This window comes from Lepisma saccharinum, chromosome 20, assembly GCF_977018435.1.
Source record: "Lepisma saccharinum chromosome 20, izLepSacc3.1, whole genome shotgun sequence".
In the NCBI taxonomy this organism is placed as follows: domain Eukaryota; kingdom Metazoa; phylum Arthropoda; class Insecta; order Zygentoma; family Lepismatidae; genus Lepisma; species Lepisma saccharinum.
Window position 1 is genome coordinate 70608036 of NC_139248.1, and position 14283 is coordinate 70622318.

General features: G+C 38.2%; 1 protein-coding gene and 1 long non-coding RNA gene across 2 annotated transcripts in view; one reads left to right on the forward strand and one right to left on the reverse strand.

Moving 5' to 3' along the window:
- Positions 1-2733, reverse strand: part of LOC146003765 (transmembrane protease serine 9-like) — a 50896-nt gene extending 48163 nt beyond the window's left edge. The window contains exon 1 of the mRNA XM_083142176.1: positions 2498-2733. Within this exon, the coding sequence (XP_082998302.1) occupies positions 2498-2566 (69 nt within the window). The 5' untranslated portion in view covers positions 2567-2733. The remainder of the gene's footprint in view (positions 1-2497) is intronic.
- LOC146003333 (uncharacterized) overlaps positions 1-14283 on the forward strand; it is a 399672-nt gene that overhangs the window by 112248 nt on the left and 273141 nt on the right. The gene's annotated exons all lie outside the window — the stretch shown is intronic.

The following is a 14283-nucleotide window of genomic DNA, read 5'->3' on the forward strand; positions in this document are numbered from 1 at the left end:
TCATGTCGCCTTGGTCTGTTGTTCTCGCATGCACGGTGAAGGGTTTGCTTAAGAATAATTTCACGGTGTGAAATTTCCGTGTCGCTTTAAAGCGAACCCTAGATAATCAATGCAATATTTCTAACCGAAGCGACACAACAAGCTGCACGTGTCGCTCGGACTGAGACTTTTCTCTACGGAGTCGCCTCGATCCTTCGCTTTCGAATGCGTGGTAAATGCTTGCTTGGGTCTCGTATCGCTTGCAACTTCGGTCTGAAATCTTTCCAAGAGATCTTTCAATCCGAAGCGACATGTGTCTCTTGGAAGCAAAACATCAGAAATCAATAGAACCGAAGCGAAGCGACCGAAGCTGAAAATGTCGCTCAGACTCCAAATGGAGTGCGTCGTGTTGCCTCGGTCTATTGGTCTCCCATGCGCGGTGAATGCTTGCTTATAGACTAAAGAGTCCTGTGTCACTTACCACTTCGGTTTGAAGCCCCGGAGTCGCGTGTCGCTTCGATCTGAAACCTCCCTAAGAGACGTGTTTTTCAGCACAACACCACAGACAGATCCACATGCTTGCAAGAGAATGCAAGTCGTACAAACGACTGTGTTGAGCCGTGCCAATCCTTTCTTGTTCCGCTTTTTATCCATAGGTTTATTCTCGCTATGTGCTTCGGACACCTACGAAGTGATACTTAACTCAATATTGTATCAGACCGAACTGTGTAACCATATGCTACACAGCTGACACCCCTTTTCCTTGTAAAATAATTTCCATTTCGTCGTTTCTAATGCCGTCAGCTTAACCGGATGTGCGAGGAGAACCGGACGAGTGCGCATGCTCCGCAGTAGCTCCACTTTTAACACCGTCTATTGATTTGCTTGTTGTAATTACCTTAGAACATTGATTCTAACCTAGGACATTAAATCTTATGATAACATTTGAACGTGATTTGCAAACAATTAGTCTGTTTATATCCTAAGAAAACCCAATCTCGTCCACAAAAAGAGCTATTGAATTAGTAACACCGAACACTTGACCAAATAGTTCTGTTTCCAGGTTCAAACGTATGTCCATATGTGAACACTTTAATACATGCTTTGTGAAGTTGGTCAGTTGCAGAATGGTGTCCTTCTTTATTCCACAAGGCTGCAGACTTTTCGGTGGGGAAATCTTTGATGACTGGATCATTAGTGGACACGAATGATTTTTCAATTGTGTTTGTCACATAGTTAAGAAATGGTATACTATGTGCGTACAATTCCATTTCGTTGAGACGGATAGAAATATCCCTGGCAGCGATAAAAATAATTTTCTTTGCCGGGGTAACATTTTTTGTTGAGGGGGAGATACCTGGCATCCCCCCGTTAATTCGCACACTGACAATGTGTTGAAGAACGCCAGTCAGTTTGGCAACGCAAGGGCAGGATTACAAGGTAAACAGCTGATTGCATCGCCCATGCTCACTTAGCATACAATTGAAAATACTACGATAGCGACGTTTTTCTTATCTTGGTCGATCTGTGATTTCGCCTAGTTCGTTTATTGAATATAAATAGTTATTTGCTGCAAAACTTAATTTTCATCCACCGACCAATTGGTGGTCACGTACGGTAAATGGCTCATAGCGTAAAAACGTTTGAGGTTATAAAAACAAACATAGACACACAGACCATTTGATCGAGTAGAACATTTTTTTTGTTTCAAACTTATCGCATCTCCAGGGGTTAATGAAATATGAGTTAAAAACCTAGAACGAAATGCCGTTTTCCAACATGGCGGCGAATGATCAACTCCGTAACTTTATGATCTATGCAAAAATTCAGCTTTGATTATTTCACCCATTTTACCTAATTTCCCTGGATTAACTGTGTGATAGACATTGACTATTATTGTTTGTCTACATTTTTTCCCACCAAAACTAAGGTGTAGATCAATGGCGAAATAAACTTCCAAAATGGAGGTTATTATTATATGGAGGCAAGTAGAAGAGTGTTGACAACTCATAACTGAATCCCCATTTGAAGGTTGTCTGATACATCCGCGCACACAGAGAACTAAATGCATCACATCGGTTGATGATGTATGTTTTATGGCCTCTGCTAAGAATCAGATTCACATTTGATTCATTCTGGTGCATTTTTGTATGTCGTAAGAGAAGCACTAAAGTGCATCATATGATGCAACTGAGGATTTATTTCAGTCAAGATGCACTTTAATGCATCAGCTGATGCGTTTTGATGCACCTTCCTGCATCTTTCTCGACGATGCACTTAATTGTTTGGTCTGAGGTACAGACTTTTGTAGCATCGAAAAAGATGCAGGAAGGTGCATCAAAGGGGCCTCGTTCGCAGAGGCCATAACACACAATAGGTGAAATCACAGATAAACCAAGATAAGAAAAACGTCGCTGTCGTAGTATTTTGGCATAAAACACATCTTAGTGCATCCATCGATGCGAATTGCTGCATCATTCGATATGATGCATTTAGTGCACTCTTATAAGATACTTACTCCATTAAACAACCATGACGTAATCCATCCTAACAGTACAATCTGAAAACTTAATTTCCCACTTATCATATCTTGAACCAAGATCAACGAGTTCCCATTCACTGAGTCATGAAAACGCAAACACCTTCGACGTTCACCATAAAAAGTCTTGCAAAACTGGAAGAAATTATTGGAATTGTAGCAGTACGTAGCTTGCACATTGCTTTCGAGTGTTCTATTAGCTATGTGCTAACCTGGTCTTGTTCACGGAGCAAAAAGTACAATGCATTATAAAGTGACATTATTACGTAAGTTTCGTACGTTATAATTTTAATGGTGAATTAAAAATACGAGTGTGTTTTATCGCCTCTAATCAAGATTATGTTTTTAAAATAATTCGTTAAAGATACTGTTTTTAGATCGAAAACTTCAAATTGAATGGTGTTTTTTCGTTGAATTTCACAAACATTTTTAGTGTTTTTCTTCCAGACTTGGTTTATAGGAGATAGGAACTAATGACGTGTTACGCACAAATAATGAACGAATGGATTTGTGTTTACTTTCTTGACGCTCCTTGGAAGAATCGCAGAATAAATTGAAATGTTGCCCTTACATGGACACGGATTTTAGAACTATGATGAAAACTTTGCGTTATAACTCTTTGGCGAGACTAGATTGGTATAAACCCTGAGCGTATTGCTTCGACAAATATATATTGATTCCTTGAATTGTTGTTTTTAAGTCCACTTTATGCACAGGAAGGCTAATCGGGACTGGACCTACGGTTTAAAGTGGGATCCAAACCACTATGTGCCTCCAACGGGTGTCGAACCCTGCACACCTTGATTACAAGGCAACAACGCTACCACTGCGCCATCTAGGAGGTCCTACAAATAGATATTGTACTCATAGCACTTACGGTTAACCCGGGATGCGAATAAACGTTTTGCTTTGGGAGGGGGGGAGGGGCACTCGGTGACATATTTGTGATTTAATTGCGAGGGGGTGGGGTAATTTTTTTGGTATGAAAATTTGTATATCTTACCAGTTGGTGAACTAAACGATTGCCGTGCAGTTGTAAGTACCTTAGGACAGGTGTTCTCAAACTTTTTTCGTTTCACTACGCCTTTAGTATTTCATGATTTTCCCCCGGCGTTCAAGTTAGAATATAAGCCCAAACTAACTAAGCTCAGTTAGCGTGGTCAGGTTGCTTGCCTTAAGTTAAAAAAATAATCACATATTTCAAATTGAGAAACATTTTATGTGTAAAAGGTACTAAATAAGCACATATTTGGAACAATCATATCATTTCAATGAAAATATTGCAATATTTCGCTGCGCCCCTATAAACCAGCCACGGCGCCCCACACTTTGGAAACCACTGCCTTAGGACATTAAATCTTATGATAACATTTACGCGTAATTTAGAAACAATTAGTATATTTACATTCTAAGAAAATCCGCTATTCAACTAGTAATACTAAAAAAATGACAATTTTCTATTGCCCGTTCAACTCAATGACGGCGTGCGACGTGAAATGCAATTTACCTCCAACGAAAAAAGCTGACGAAATGAATTCTACTTGCTATGCAGAGCAGACCCCTGCACCCGACGACGATACGAACAAGTAAACAATGGGCTATTTTAAAATAGAACTTCAGACGAGAAGTAGATACAATTGTTATAAAGGTTAAATAACTTTTCCCAATTGATTTTTAAGTGGCGTTTGTTCCATAATTTAGAAATTATGTACTGTATACTTTCAATTCCCTGGCAGGGATTAAAAGCAAAGTCCTCTGGTGGGGATAACATTTTTTTGGGGGGGGGAATCCCACCCGTTAATTTGCACACTGCTTGGAAACGTGTACGAATTAAACTATTTGCTTGGGGATGGGGGGAAATCCCACTCAGTGGCGTATTTGTGATTTCATTTCGGGACTAGGTTTTTTTGGGTCATATGCAAATTTGTAGGGGAGAGTTGCGTATATTGTACCTCCTCCTAAGTCGTACCACCTCTGGATTTCTGTGATCCACGCCAATGAGTACCATCTAGCGGCATGTATTGAAAGGTCTTCATTAGCGAGGGAGGCAGTGATGAAAGTTGGTGTTTGTGCTCGTGTCTGCTATTTGCTAGAAACATTTGAAGGTTTTAGCAGTGTGTGAAGTAATAATTGTGTTGAAGGCGTAAGGAGATACACGTCGAACAGTGAGTTTGAATTAACTGATCTGTAAGTGCATGCTAGAGGTAAGTTTCGGGAGTATGTTGACTGCGAAGTTTGTGCACGAGTTTTCTTTGTTAGGAGACGAATGGCGGGAATAAGGAGAGAGTGCCGGTTGCCTAATTTGTATCACACGTTAGTTTCCTATATTATACTGGTACAATATAGGATTTGATTGATTGGTTGATTGATTTAGTTTATTTTACTTCGCGTAACGAAGATGGGGATGAGTGATGAAATGATGAAATTGATGAATGGACATTCACAAACAACTAAGTCCGACCGGGATTCGAACCCGGGACCCTTGGCGTCGCAGCGCGATGTGCTAACCACTCGGCCACAGGGTCGGGCGGTACAATATAGGAAACTGCGATGAAAGTGACTAATGTTCCGTACCCCAATTTTATTTTTCAGATGTATACGAGACGGACGTACGGATCATGGACCACAGACGAGTTGGAGATGGCCATGGCTGCATTCAGGAACCGGGATTGCGGCATAAATGATTGTTGTCGACGGTACGGCATCTGAAGAGACATCTAGAGGCCAAAAATGCATATGCGAATGAATCTGTGAAGCAAATGGGTCGGGGTACAGTTTTCTCGCCAGAACTGGAAAAGGAAATTGAGAAATACCTTCCTCAGATGGAGGAAAGTTTCTTAGTATTGTCAATAACAGATGTTAGAAGGTTAGCTTTTGACATGGCGGAAGCAAATAATTTGTCCCATAATTTCAACAAACTGAAACGAATGGCAGGTAAAAAGTGTTTCCATCATTTCATGAGACGACACCCCACGTTATCTGTGAGACAGCCAGAGCCAACATCGTACGCTCGAGCCAGGGGATTTAACAGAGAATCTGTAAACGCTTTCTTTGACATATTGGAAAAGTGTGTAGATTCAAATGGACTGGATGGCACAAGACTTTATAACATGGATGAGTCAGGAGTGACCACTGTGCAGAAACATATGAGGAAAATAGTGGGAATGAAAGGGAAGAAGCAGGTCGGAGGAATCACGTCAGCAGAGAGAGGTGTCACAACAACTGTTGTGTGTTGTGTAAACGCCTCAGGACATTACGTACCACCCATGATCATATTCAAGAGGCAGAGAATGAGTGATTCCCTGAAGGTGGGTGCGCCACTTGGAAGTATGGTGGACGTCTCAGAGAGTGGATTCGGATTTATTTGTGAAGTTCCTCCGACATTTCATCCAGCACGTGAACTGTTCCCCGGAAAGGAAAGTATTTTGCTACTAGATGGCCATACCACCCACTCTAAAAATCTTGAAGCTCTGACTGAGCCCAGCTTCAGCCTTTGGACGTCGGTTTCTTCTTGCCACTTAAAAAGTACTATGATGAAGCCATAGAAACTTGGATTAGAAGCAATGTCGGATCTGCAGTAACCCAATATCATGTGTCCCAGCAATTTCACAAGCCTACGGTCGTGCATGCACTTCAGCTGTTGCAGAGAGCTGCTTCAAAACGTGTGGTATCTGGGCTCTAAACCGTCACGTTTTCATAGAGTTCTGATTTTGCTGCAGTTTCTCAAATTTCTCAGGTACCTACAGAGGTTGTCGATCAGGTTCAGGGCGCTGATGTAGCTCCTATTGACTTGCCACGATCAGTGACCTGACCCCAGTAGAAATATCCCCTGTCAGGGTGAAACACTCCACTCGGAAGAGATCCCAGCCAGCTGTAGAACTAACTGCTTCTCCATACAAAAGCCAGTTGAGTAAAAAAAAAAAGTTGAAAACGTCTCATCCCGACACCACTGCATCTGCGGTTCTGCTCGAAGCTCCTTCTACGTCTGGTAACAGACGAGGTACAAAGAAAACGTGTCGACCGAAAACTGAACCAGCATCAAATAGAGAGGCAATATTCCCCGATAACAGCACATCCTATCCTCATCCATATCTGCGATGCATGTAGCGTGGAAGCAACGACTCAGCGTGTCCAGTGCAAACTGTGGACCCACGATTCATGTTCAGGAGTAAAGAAAAATGCTGTGATCTATATCTGTAGTAGTTGTGAAAGTGATGTGTGATTTACTGCTCCCAGGCTATAATATGAAAGTGTAGGCCTAATTCAGCAAATTTCATATTAGTAACTGAACTTTCAATTATTATCTTTTCATTTGTACATTAACTTGTTATATTGAATGTAGAAGTTCTCATTTTAACTATTAGCTTCAGTAAATATATTCTGAAAGATTATATAAAAGCCTACATGTATTACTTCTTTACTTTGACACTGTTTCTGTGATACATTTTATCCGTTACGAAATAGGAACCCACTGGTACAAATTAGGAGCCCAGTTGCCAATATTGTACTGTTTGTAAACTTCTTTTCAAATAGCTCATTAACATATTTTGAATTCACTAAGTCAATTGTAACTTAGTGCAGTAATGCAATAGTGAATATATATTTAATATTTTGTCGACAATCGTCCAAAAATTACGAAGTGGTCAATATAGGCAACTTTCCCCTATATGTTACCAGTCAGTAAACTAAACTATTATCTTGCGGTTCTAAGTGCCTTAGAACATTGGTTCTGACCTAGAACATTAGATCTTGCGATAATATTTGCATATAACTTAGAAACACTTAGTGTATTTACATTATAAGAAAAAGCACACTCAAAAAGTTCAAAAAGAGAAGTTCAGACGCGAAGTAAGATTTAATTGTGCTAAAGGTTAAATAACGTTTTTCCTGAATGATTATTCAGTGGTGTTTCTTCCACAGTTAAGAAATGGTATATTGTATGCTTTGAATTCAATTTTCTTTACGTGTGTGTGTGTGTGAGAGAAGGGGAGATATAAACATCCCTGACAGGGATTATTTTTTTGTTCTACCGGCGATATTTTTTTTTGTGGGGGGGATTCCCCTCCTCGTAAATTTGCACACTGCTCGAAAGGCCCCAAACGTCAACCTCCCTTCCACTTAGTACAGCCTGGGTTGTATTTTGAAGACTAACGACTCTTTGGCGTCTGGACTCACGGCCAGTATAATCCTCTGTTGGTATCGTTTTGGGGTCTTGTCCATGTGTGATTATAACACCTTTACGCCTTGTTTCCATGATTTAAAAAACTCAATATGCTGACCAAGGCAGTAAGTTATTTTATTACAAAACATAAACTAAACGTTTATGTTTTATGTTTTATGTTTTATAATAAAATAAACTAAACGTTTATGTTTTATAATAAAATAAATTACTGCGTTGGTCAGCATATTGAGTTTTTTATATCATGTGTGATTGTGATTAGTTTCATCATTCATTCCCATCTTGGCGTTAGCAGAAAAGTGGCAGAAGATTGAAGTATAATAAACCAAACCAATCGTGGTTCATCCGGGGAACTTTCAAAATACTTTCATGAACACGAGGCTGGCATAATTTCTGTGTATTAATTCATAATTTTTAACAAATTCTGAAATGTGAACTGTTCCCACAAAAACCTTTACAGTGGTGAAGTTCCAGAACTTTGTGTATATGTCGTCCTTCTTTCTCAGTGGATCAGGAGGTAAATACCGAATCCCTCCTCTCCAACCCCGTTGATACTCGCAAATGTTATTATTTTTGTTGTTAACCCTCTTTTTAACATTCACGCTCAAACAGCATCTCTTCAAACCCGTTTGAATTTTTAACCATTTGGATAGAATCGTCAGTCAATACTTTATACCCAGCCAACCTGGTTCACCTGTTTATTTCCATCCACTGCTTTACCTGTGTGAAATTGTCGCTGTTGGTCGGGAACGACTGCAAAGCTGGACTACCCTATCAAAATGTAATGGGTAGATGTCGGGATAAACATAAAATGAAAGTGCAAAAATAATGATAAATGTAATGGTAAATCTCCGATTCCAGGGTCTCTGGTTTCCGAGTGCACTCCGCGGGAGCTTTCAGACCAAAGCGACACGCTACATCATGTCACGTGACACGGCACAACTAATCTGAAGTAGTCTAATAGGCCAGTCTAATAAACAAGCGGGCGATCTGCGAAGCTTGCAGCTTGTCGTGTTACTTTGGTACAAAATGTACAGGGTGTTCCTAAAGGCGCTTTACAACTTTGATGTCATGCAGCACAACTTGTAATTTACATTTGATTTACCAACGCATGAAGTTTTATTGTGTATTAGTCTACTTCAACACGTGCACCTTTGGTGGCGCATTCAACGTCTAATCGAAATTCCAGCTCTGTCTACTGTACCCTCTCTAGCATATTCCTGACAACTGTGGCAGTGGCAGCCTTATTCTGGCCTTCAAATCCTCAAGATGAATGACAGGAGTTATTTGCTCTGTGTCTTTGACATAGTCCCAAAAAAGGAAGTCCAGGGGTGTTATGTCAGGGGATGTAGGAGGCCAGGCAATTGGACCATCTCTTGGTCTCTTCCAATCAATCTCACGTCTAAGGCCTAGTGTGGTGGTGCATCATCTTATTCAATAACTGACAAACAAAAATAACTTTAGGCGTTGGTGAATCACCTACAGCAAAGTTGATTCCTCTATGTCAATTACAAGTTGTGATCTATGACTTCGAAATTGCAAAGTACCTTTTGCAACACGGTGTATTTATTTCTGAAGGTTCGTTTACAAGTGACACGTGACGCTTGTCGCGTGCAGCTTGCCTCTTCGCTCCGAAAACTTCCTACGGACTCCTGGATCACAAAGGTCAAAGCAAGAGTTGAATTTTGTATAATGTTTACTCCAATATTAAAACTTCCAGTTTCTTGTTTGAGCAATGTAAAATAATGTGAATATCGGAATACATTTGTCTTTGATGTCAAATCTTGGAAAGCCGCCCAGTGGCCCAGCCGCACCAGAAAGTTTCGTCAGTGATACAGCAACAGGAACAGTTTGTTACCTTCGGAAAACAGACGACGTCATCTTTGCCACTGCCAGCGTGGAGCTGTTTTTACCTTATACTCTGGCACACAGGAGACGCACGTCGTAGAAATTCGCCACATTATAAGGTTTTCCCTACTCGGTGACCGAGAGCGCTATTACTCTCGCCACCAAAGTACTCGGGTTTATGTGAGTTTGTCTAATCTTCACTCTTGCTCATCGTCGCGATTAATCAAAAGTGGCAGAAATGCGACGTAAATCACAAAATGCAAATCCACACCATAAGATTTTTTTTTAGTTTCACATTGGACGCATCACTGCTGCAAAGCTTTGCTTGTCACCAACTTAAGAAAAGTCGAAAATTATTAGATCTATGCTTGGAAGAACATTGGAATGAAATGTATGCATAACAGTTGGGCTGAAAAGTTCGTAGGCTGACTCATAGATGGCGTTACTAGAATTAAATCCATGTGATTTTTACTTAGTACTAACCTTCAAAAGATACGTGTATAAATTTCACAGCTGCCATATAATTAGTTCGTGAGATATAGCATTGTGAGTGAAGCAGCTTTTGTTATTGTGAAAAAATTGATAAAATAGAATTTCGTGTGTTAATAAAGCATTGCTTTTTGGCGAAAAAAAATACTGTTGAAGCCAAGGCTTGGCTTGATAAACATTATTCGGACTCTACACCAGGAAAATCAACCGTTGAGAAGTGGTTTGCTAAATTAAACGAGGCGAAATAAGCATCGCAGACGATGCACGCAGTGGACGCCCCAAAGAGGCTGTTACCGACGAAAACATCAAAAAAGTCCACAAAATAATTTTAAATGGTCGTAAAGTGAAGTTGATCGAGATAGCTGAGATTATTACATAGCGTTGTTGGAGCGTTTAAAGGATGAAATCACGAAAAAACGGCCCCATTTGAAGAAGAAAAAAGTGCTGTTTCATCAAGACAATGCACCGTGTCACAAATCAATGAAAACGATGGCAAAATTATATGAATTAGACTACGAATTGCTTCCCCATCCACCATATTCTCCAGATCTGGCTCCCAGTGACTTTTTCCTGTTTGCAGACCTTAAAAGAATGCTCGCTGGAAAGAAATTTAGCACTGATGAAGAGGTTATCGCCGAAACTGAGGCCTATTTTGAGGCTAAAGAGAAATCGTACTATAAAAATGGCATCGAAAAATTGTATGACCGCTATAATCGTTGTATCGCCCTCAAAGGCAACTATATTGAATAATAAAATCGAATTTTGTCAAAAAAATATTTTTTACTATGTTAGCCTACGAACTTTTCAGCCCAACTGTTATTTATGGAAATAAATATTATTGAATTAGCAATTAACTGGGTGTACTTATACCTTTTAAGCCTTATTTCTCTGTAATTATCAAGAATATATTACCTAGGTATTTTGTAATATGTGTTTCTATTAGCGTAAACATTTTATAAAAATTGAACCACAATATTGCCTTTTATCATATTCCAAAGTTTTATTTGACATTGTAAGAACTGTGACAAAATTGTTTTAAATTTAATATTTGAGATGTACAATTTTTTTACACTCACTGAAAGTTTGTTTATGTGGGTTGCAGAAGTCCAAAGAGTTAGATACACCACTCCGAATTACCTAATCTCTTTCAACACCTCCTAAACCTTCATTTTACCGAAATTGTGGACAAAACCTAATTTATGATCAGTAACGGCGATTGGGGGAGGGGCAGTCGCCCCCGCACTATGTTGAACCTTATCTACCAAGGGGAAGTAAACCACCAGTTTTGGAATCGAATCGCCGCCAATGTCTATGATCATTGTTTCTTTAGTTTATCATTATATTCTCGAAATCTGTTCTTCCACCACTTCTGACTAAATACTCTGGATGCAAACCAATACTTTAAGAGCTTGTCTCATGGGTGAATATTCAGTGCAGACTTGCGTAAGTATATATCACATTTCTCGTTTCAGACACATTTGCCCATCCTGCATCACACGAAAACACTGACAGAGATGACAGTTTAATATTACTTTTTTTTATTTAAAAGTGTTTTTAAACTGCCGACAACAGCTTTTCAGCCTTAACACAGCAGCATTACATGTTACAAGGCTACATGTTACAACGTATCCATGTTACAACGTTGCATTTCAAATATAGAACTATAAAAGAGTTCTTAAATAATTATCCTTATATATGAAGTTGAAGTTGTTTTAACATTATGTATCTCACGGTATTCGAAATATAACTTTTTATGAGATACAGAACATACTTGTTATTTTTATAGTCCTTATCAAGACATAATAATTCGCTATTTCCTCTCAAATTGTATGATTTCACCTTAAGTCATATCATACGAAGGAGTTTTGATACCATATATATTTTTCCTCCAAGATTCCTCCCATATAAGATATAATTCGCTTTTCAGCTATGACATCAAGTCTGTCTATTTCTAGGTGATTCAGCAGGTTATCATACTCATAATAGTATTTGAATAGCTTGAATTTGTAATATATAAATGTGATAAATCTGTTTTGTATTTTTTTTAATATTGATTGTTTCATCTTAGCACTACATGCGGAATACCAAATCGAAAAATTGTATTTCACTATAGGTCTCACAAAAGTTGTAAACATTAAAATTAGAAATTGTAAGTTATTTGAACAACTCCATTTTTTATAATAAAGGTACATTGCTTTCTTGCTTTATTTATGATGTGATTAATATAGTCTTCAAATTTTAAGCGTCTGTCCAAAATAATGCCCAGATCTTTCATGCATTTCACATGTTTAATGATATTATTACTGATAAAATATTTTAAAATTTTGAAGTTTTCTTTCCTAGAGAATGTTAGCACAAATGATTTTAATGAATTTATGGTCAATTGGTTTGCATTAACCCAATCATAAACTGAGTTAATATCATCCTGAAGTTTCTCATGAGAAATATTATTATCAATTTGTAAATATAATTTAATGTCGTCGGCGTATGCAAGATATATTACAGGTTTTATAACATATTAAATATCATTCAAAAATATATTGAATAGTAAGGGCCCTAAGAGCGACCCTTGAGGAACCCCTCTTGACGAATTACCAGGGATGGAGAAACTAGACTTAAATTTTACTCTGAAAGTTCGCTGAGACAAGAAACTCTTAAACCAGGAACAGTACAAAGGAGCACACCCATAGTTTGCATGTTTAGTTAACAGAATTGAATGGTTGACCCTGTCAAAATCTTTGGAGAGGTCTAAGTAGATTACATCTGTTTGTTTACTATTGGCAAAAGACTGACTAAGGTCTGAGAGCAGTATTGATAAATTAGAATTCGTAGATCTTAAATAAAAACAAATGCGAAATTGGGACAAAAAATAATTCTTCCTTAGACAAACTTCTGCTTGATTCAATATAGTTGTTTCGTCATGTCTGGGACAATGGTGCATTTTAGAGAGTAGTCTGTGTTATGTGTGTGTGTATCCTTGAGTTGCTCACATCCCCGATGGTTTTGTAATCAGTCAAGGGATCCTGTTTTCGATCCCCGGTGAAGGCACATTACACATAATCAATATATTAATTTTATTAACAATTATATATTTTATATACTTCATTATATCTCCTACAACACTACTATTATGAGATAAAATTTTAAAGAAATGGCTTCTTGGCTTAAACTTTAAGTATATGTCTTGAAAACATAAAATAGAATATAAATATTCTAGAAGTCTATACATTCTAACTATTATGCAATTAAATATAAATTGATATGATTAATCCCCTAAAACCAGTACATTGATTTCCACTATTCACAGGAGTAATAATAAATCCAGATTGATTAAATATTCAATTTATCTCCATAGGTCCTGTTTCAATTATTATATCAGAACTAAAATAAACTTTAACAAACTTTAAAGTCGTATCATATTCATGTCGCTCATTGGATCTCGTAAAAAACTCCAAATCGATTTGTATTGGGACCTTATGGGTATAGCGCCATGCAACAACTTTTCTGAATATTAGAAGATGGAAATAATTTTCACGGGAGGGTCAAATTGATTCAAAATGGTGCCTGATTTGTTTTCCAAAGCAGAAACTGAAAGTATTTTTTTACACGTGCAAAGGGAGCGGAGCGGAGTCAGGAGTAATTTAATTCACTGATGAGCTCCATATTACTACATGATATAAAGGAGAATGGATGCAAGATTGGATAAGTTTACCCCCACCCCCCGAAAATATATTACTACACGGCACGATTCAAAGTTAGAAGGATGGAGCAACTCCGGGACATGTTTACCCTACATGTTTACTATACGGTTTAAATTAGAATGGTGTAAAAAGAATCAAGCAAATTTACCCATTTGCTTTGTCAGCATTCTTTTTAACTTATTATTTATCCATTGTAAGAATAAAGTTGATTCAAACAAACGTACGTGACTAGTGAGATTCTATTTGTTAATTCCAATGTCAACCGTTTTTCAGAAATTTTGCTCATTGGAATTTAGTGTACACGACAAAGCTATATCACGTTAACTAATATAGTGCAATTTTGGGATCTCTTTTTCAATACATCCACGAACAAGTTACAATTATCGAATACGTAAGCAAATGAAAGTCACTGACTTCATTCCTATCCCGAACGAAGAGTACTACGACAGTACATACATATCCTGGATAAAATCATGTGAGATTATGCTTCTTTATAAGATTTTGTGTCAAGAACATTCTGACTTACTCGGAGGCATAGTACTGCATTT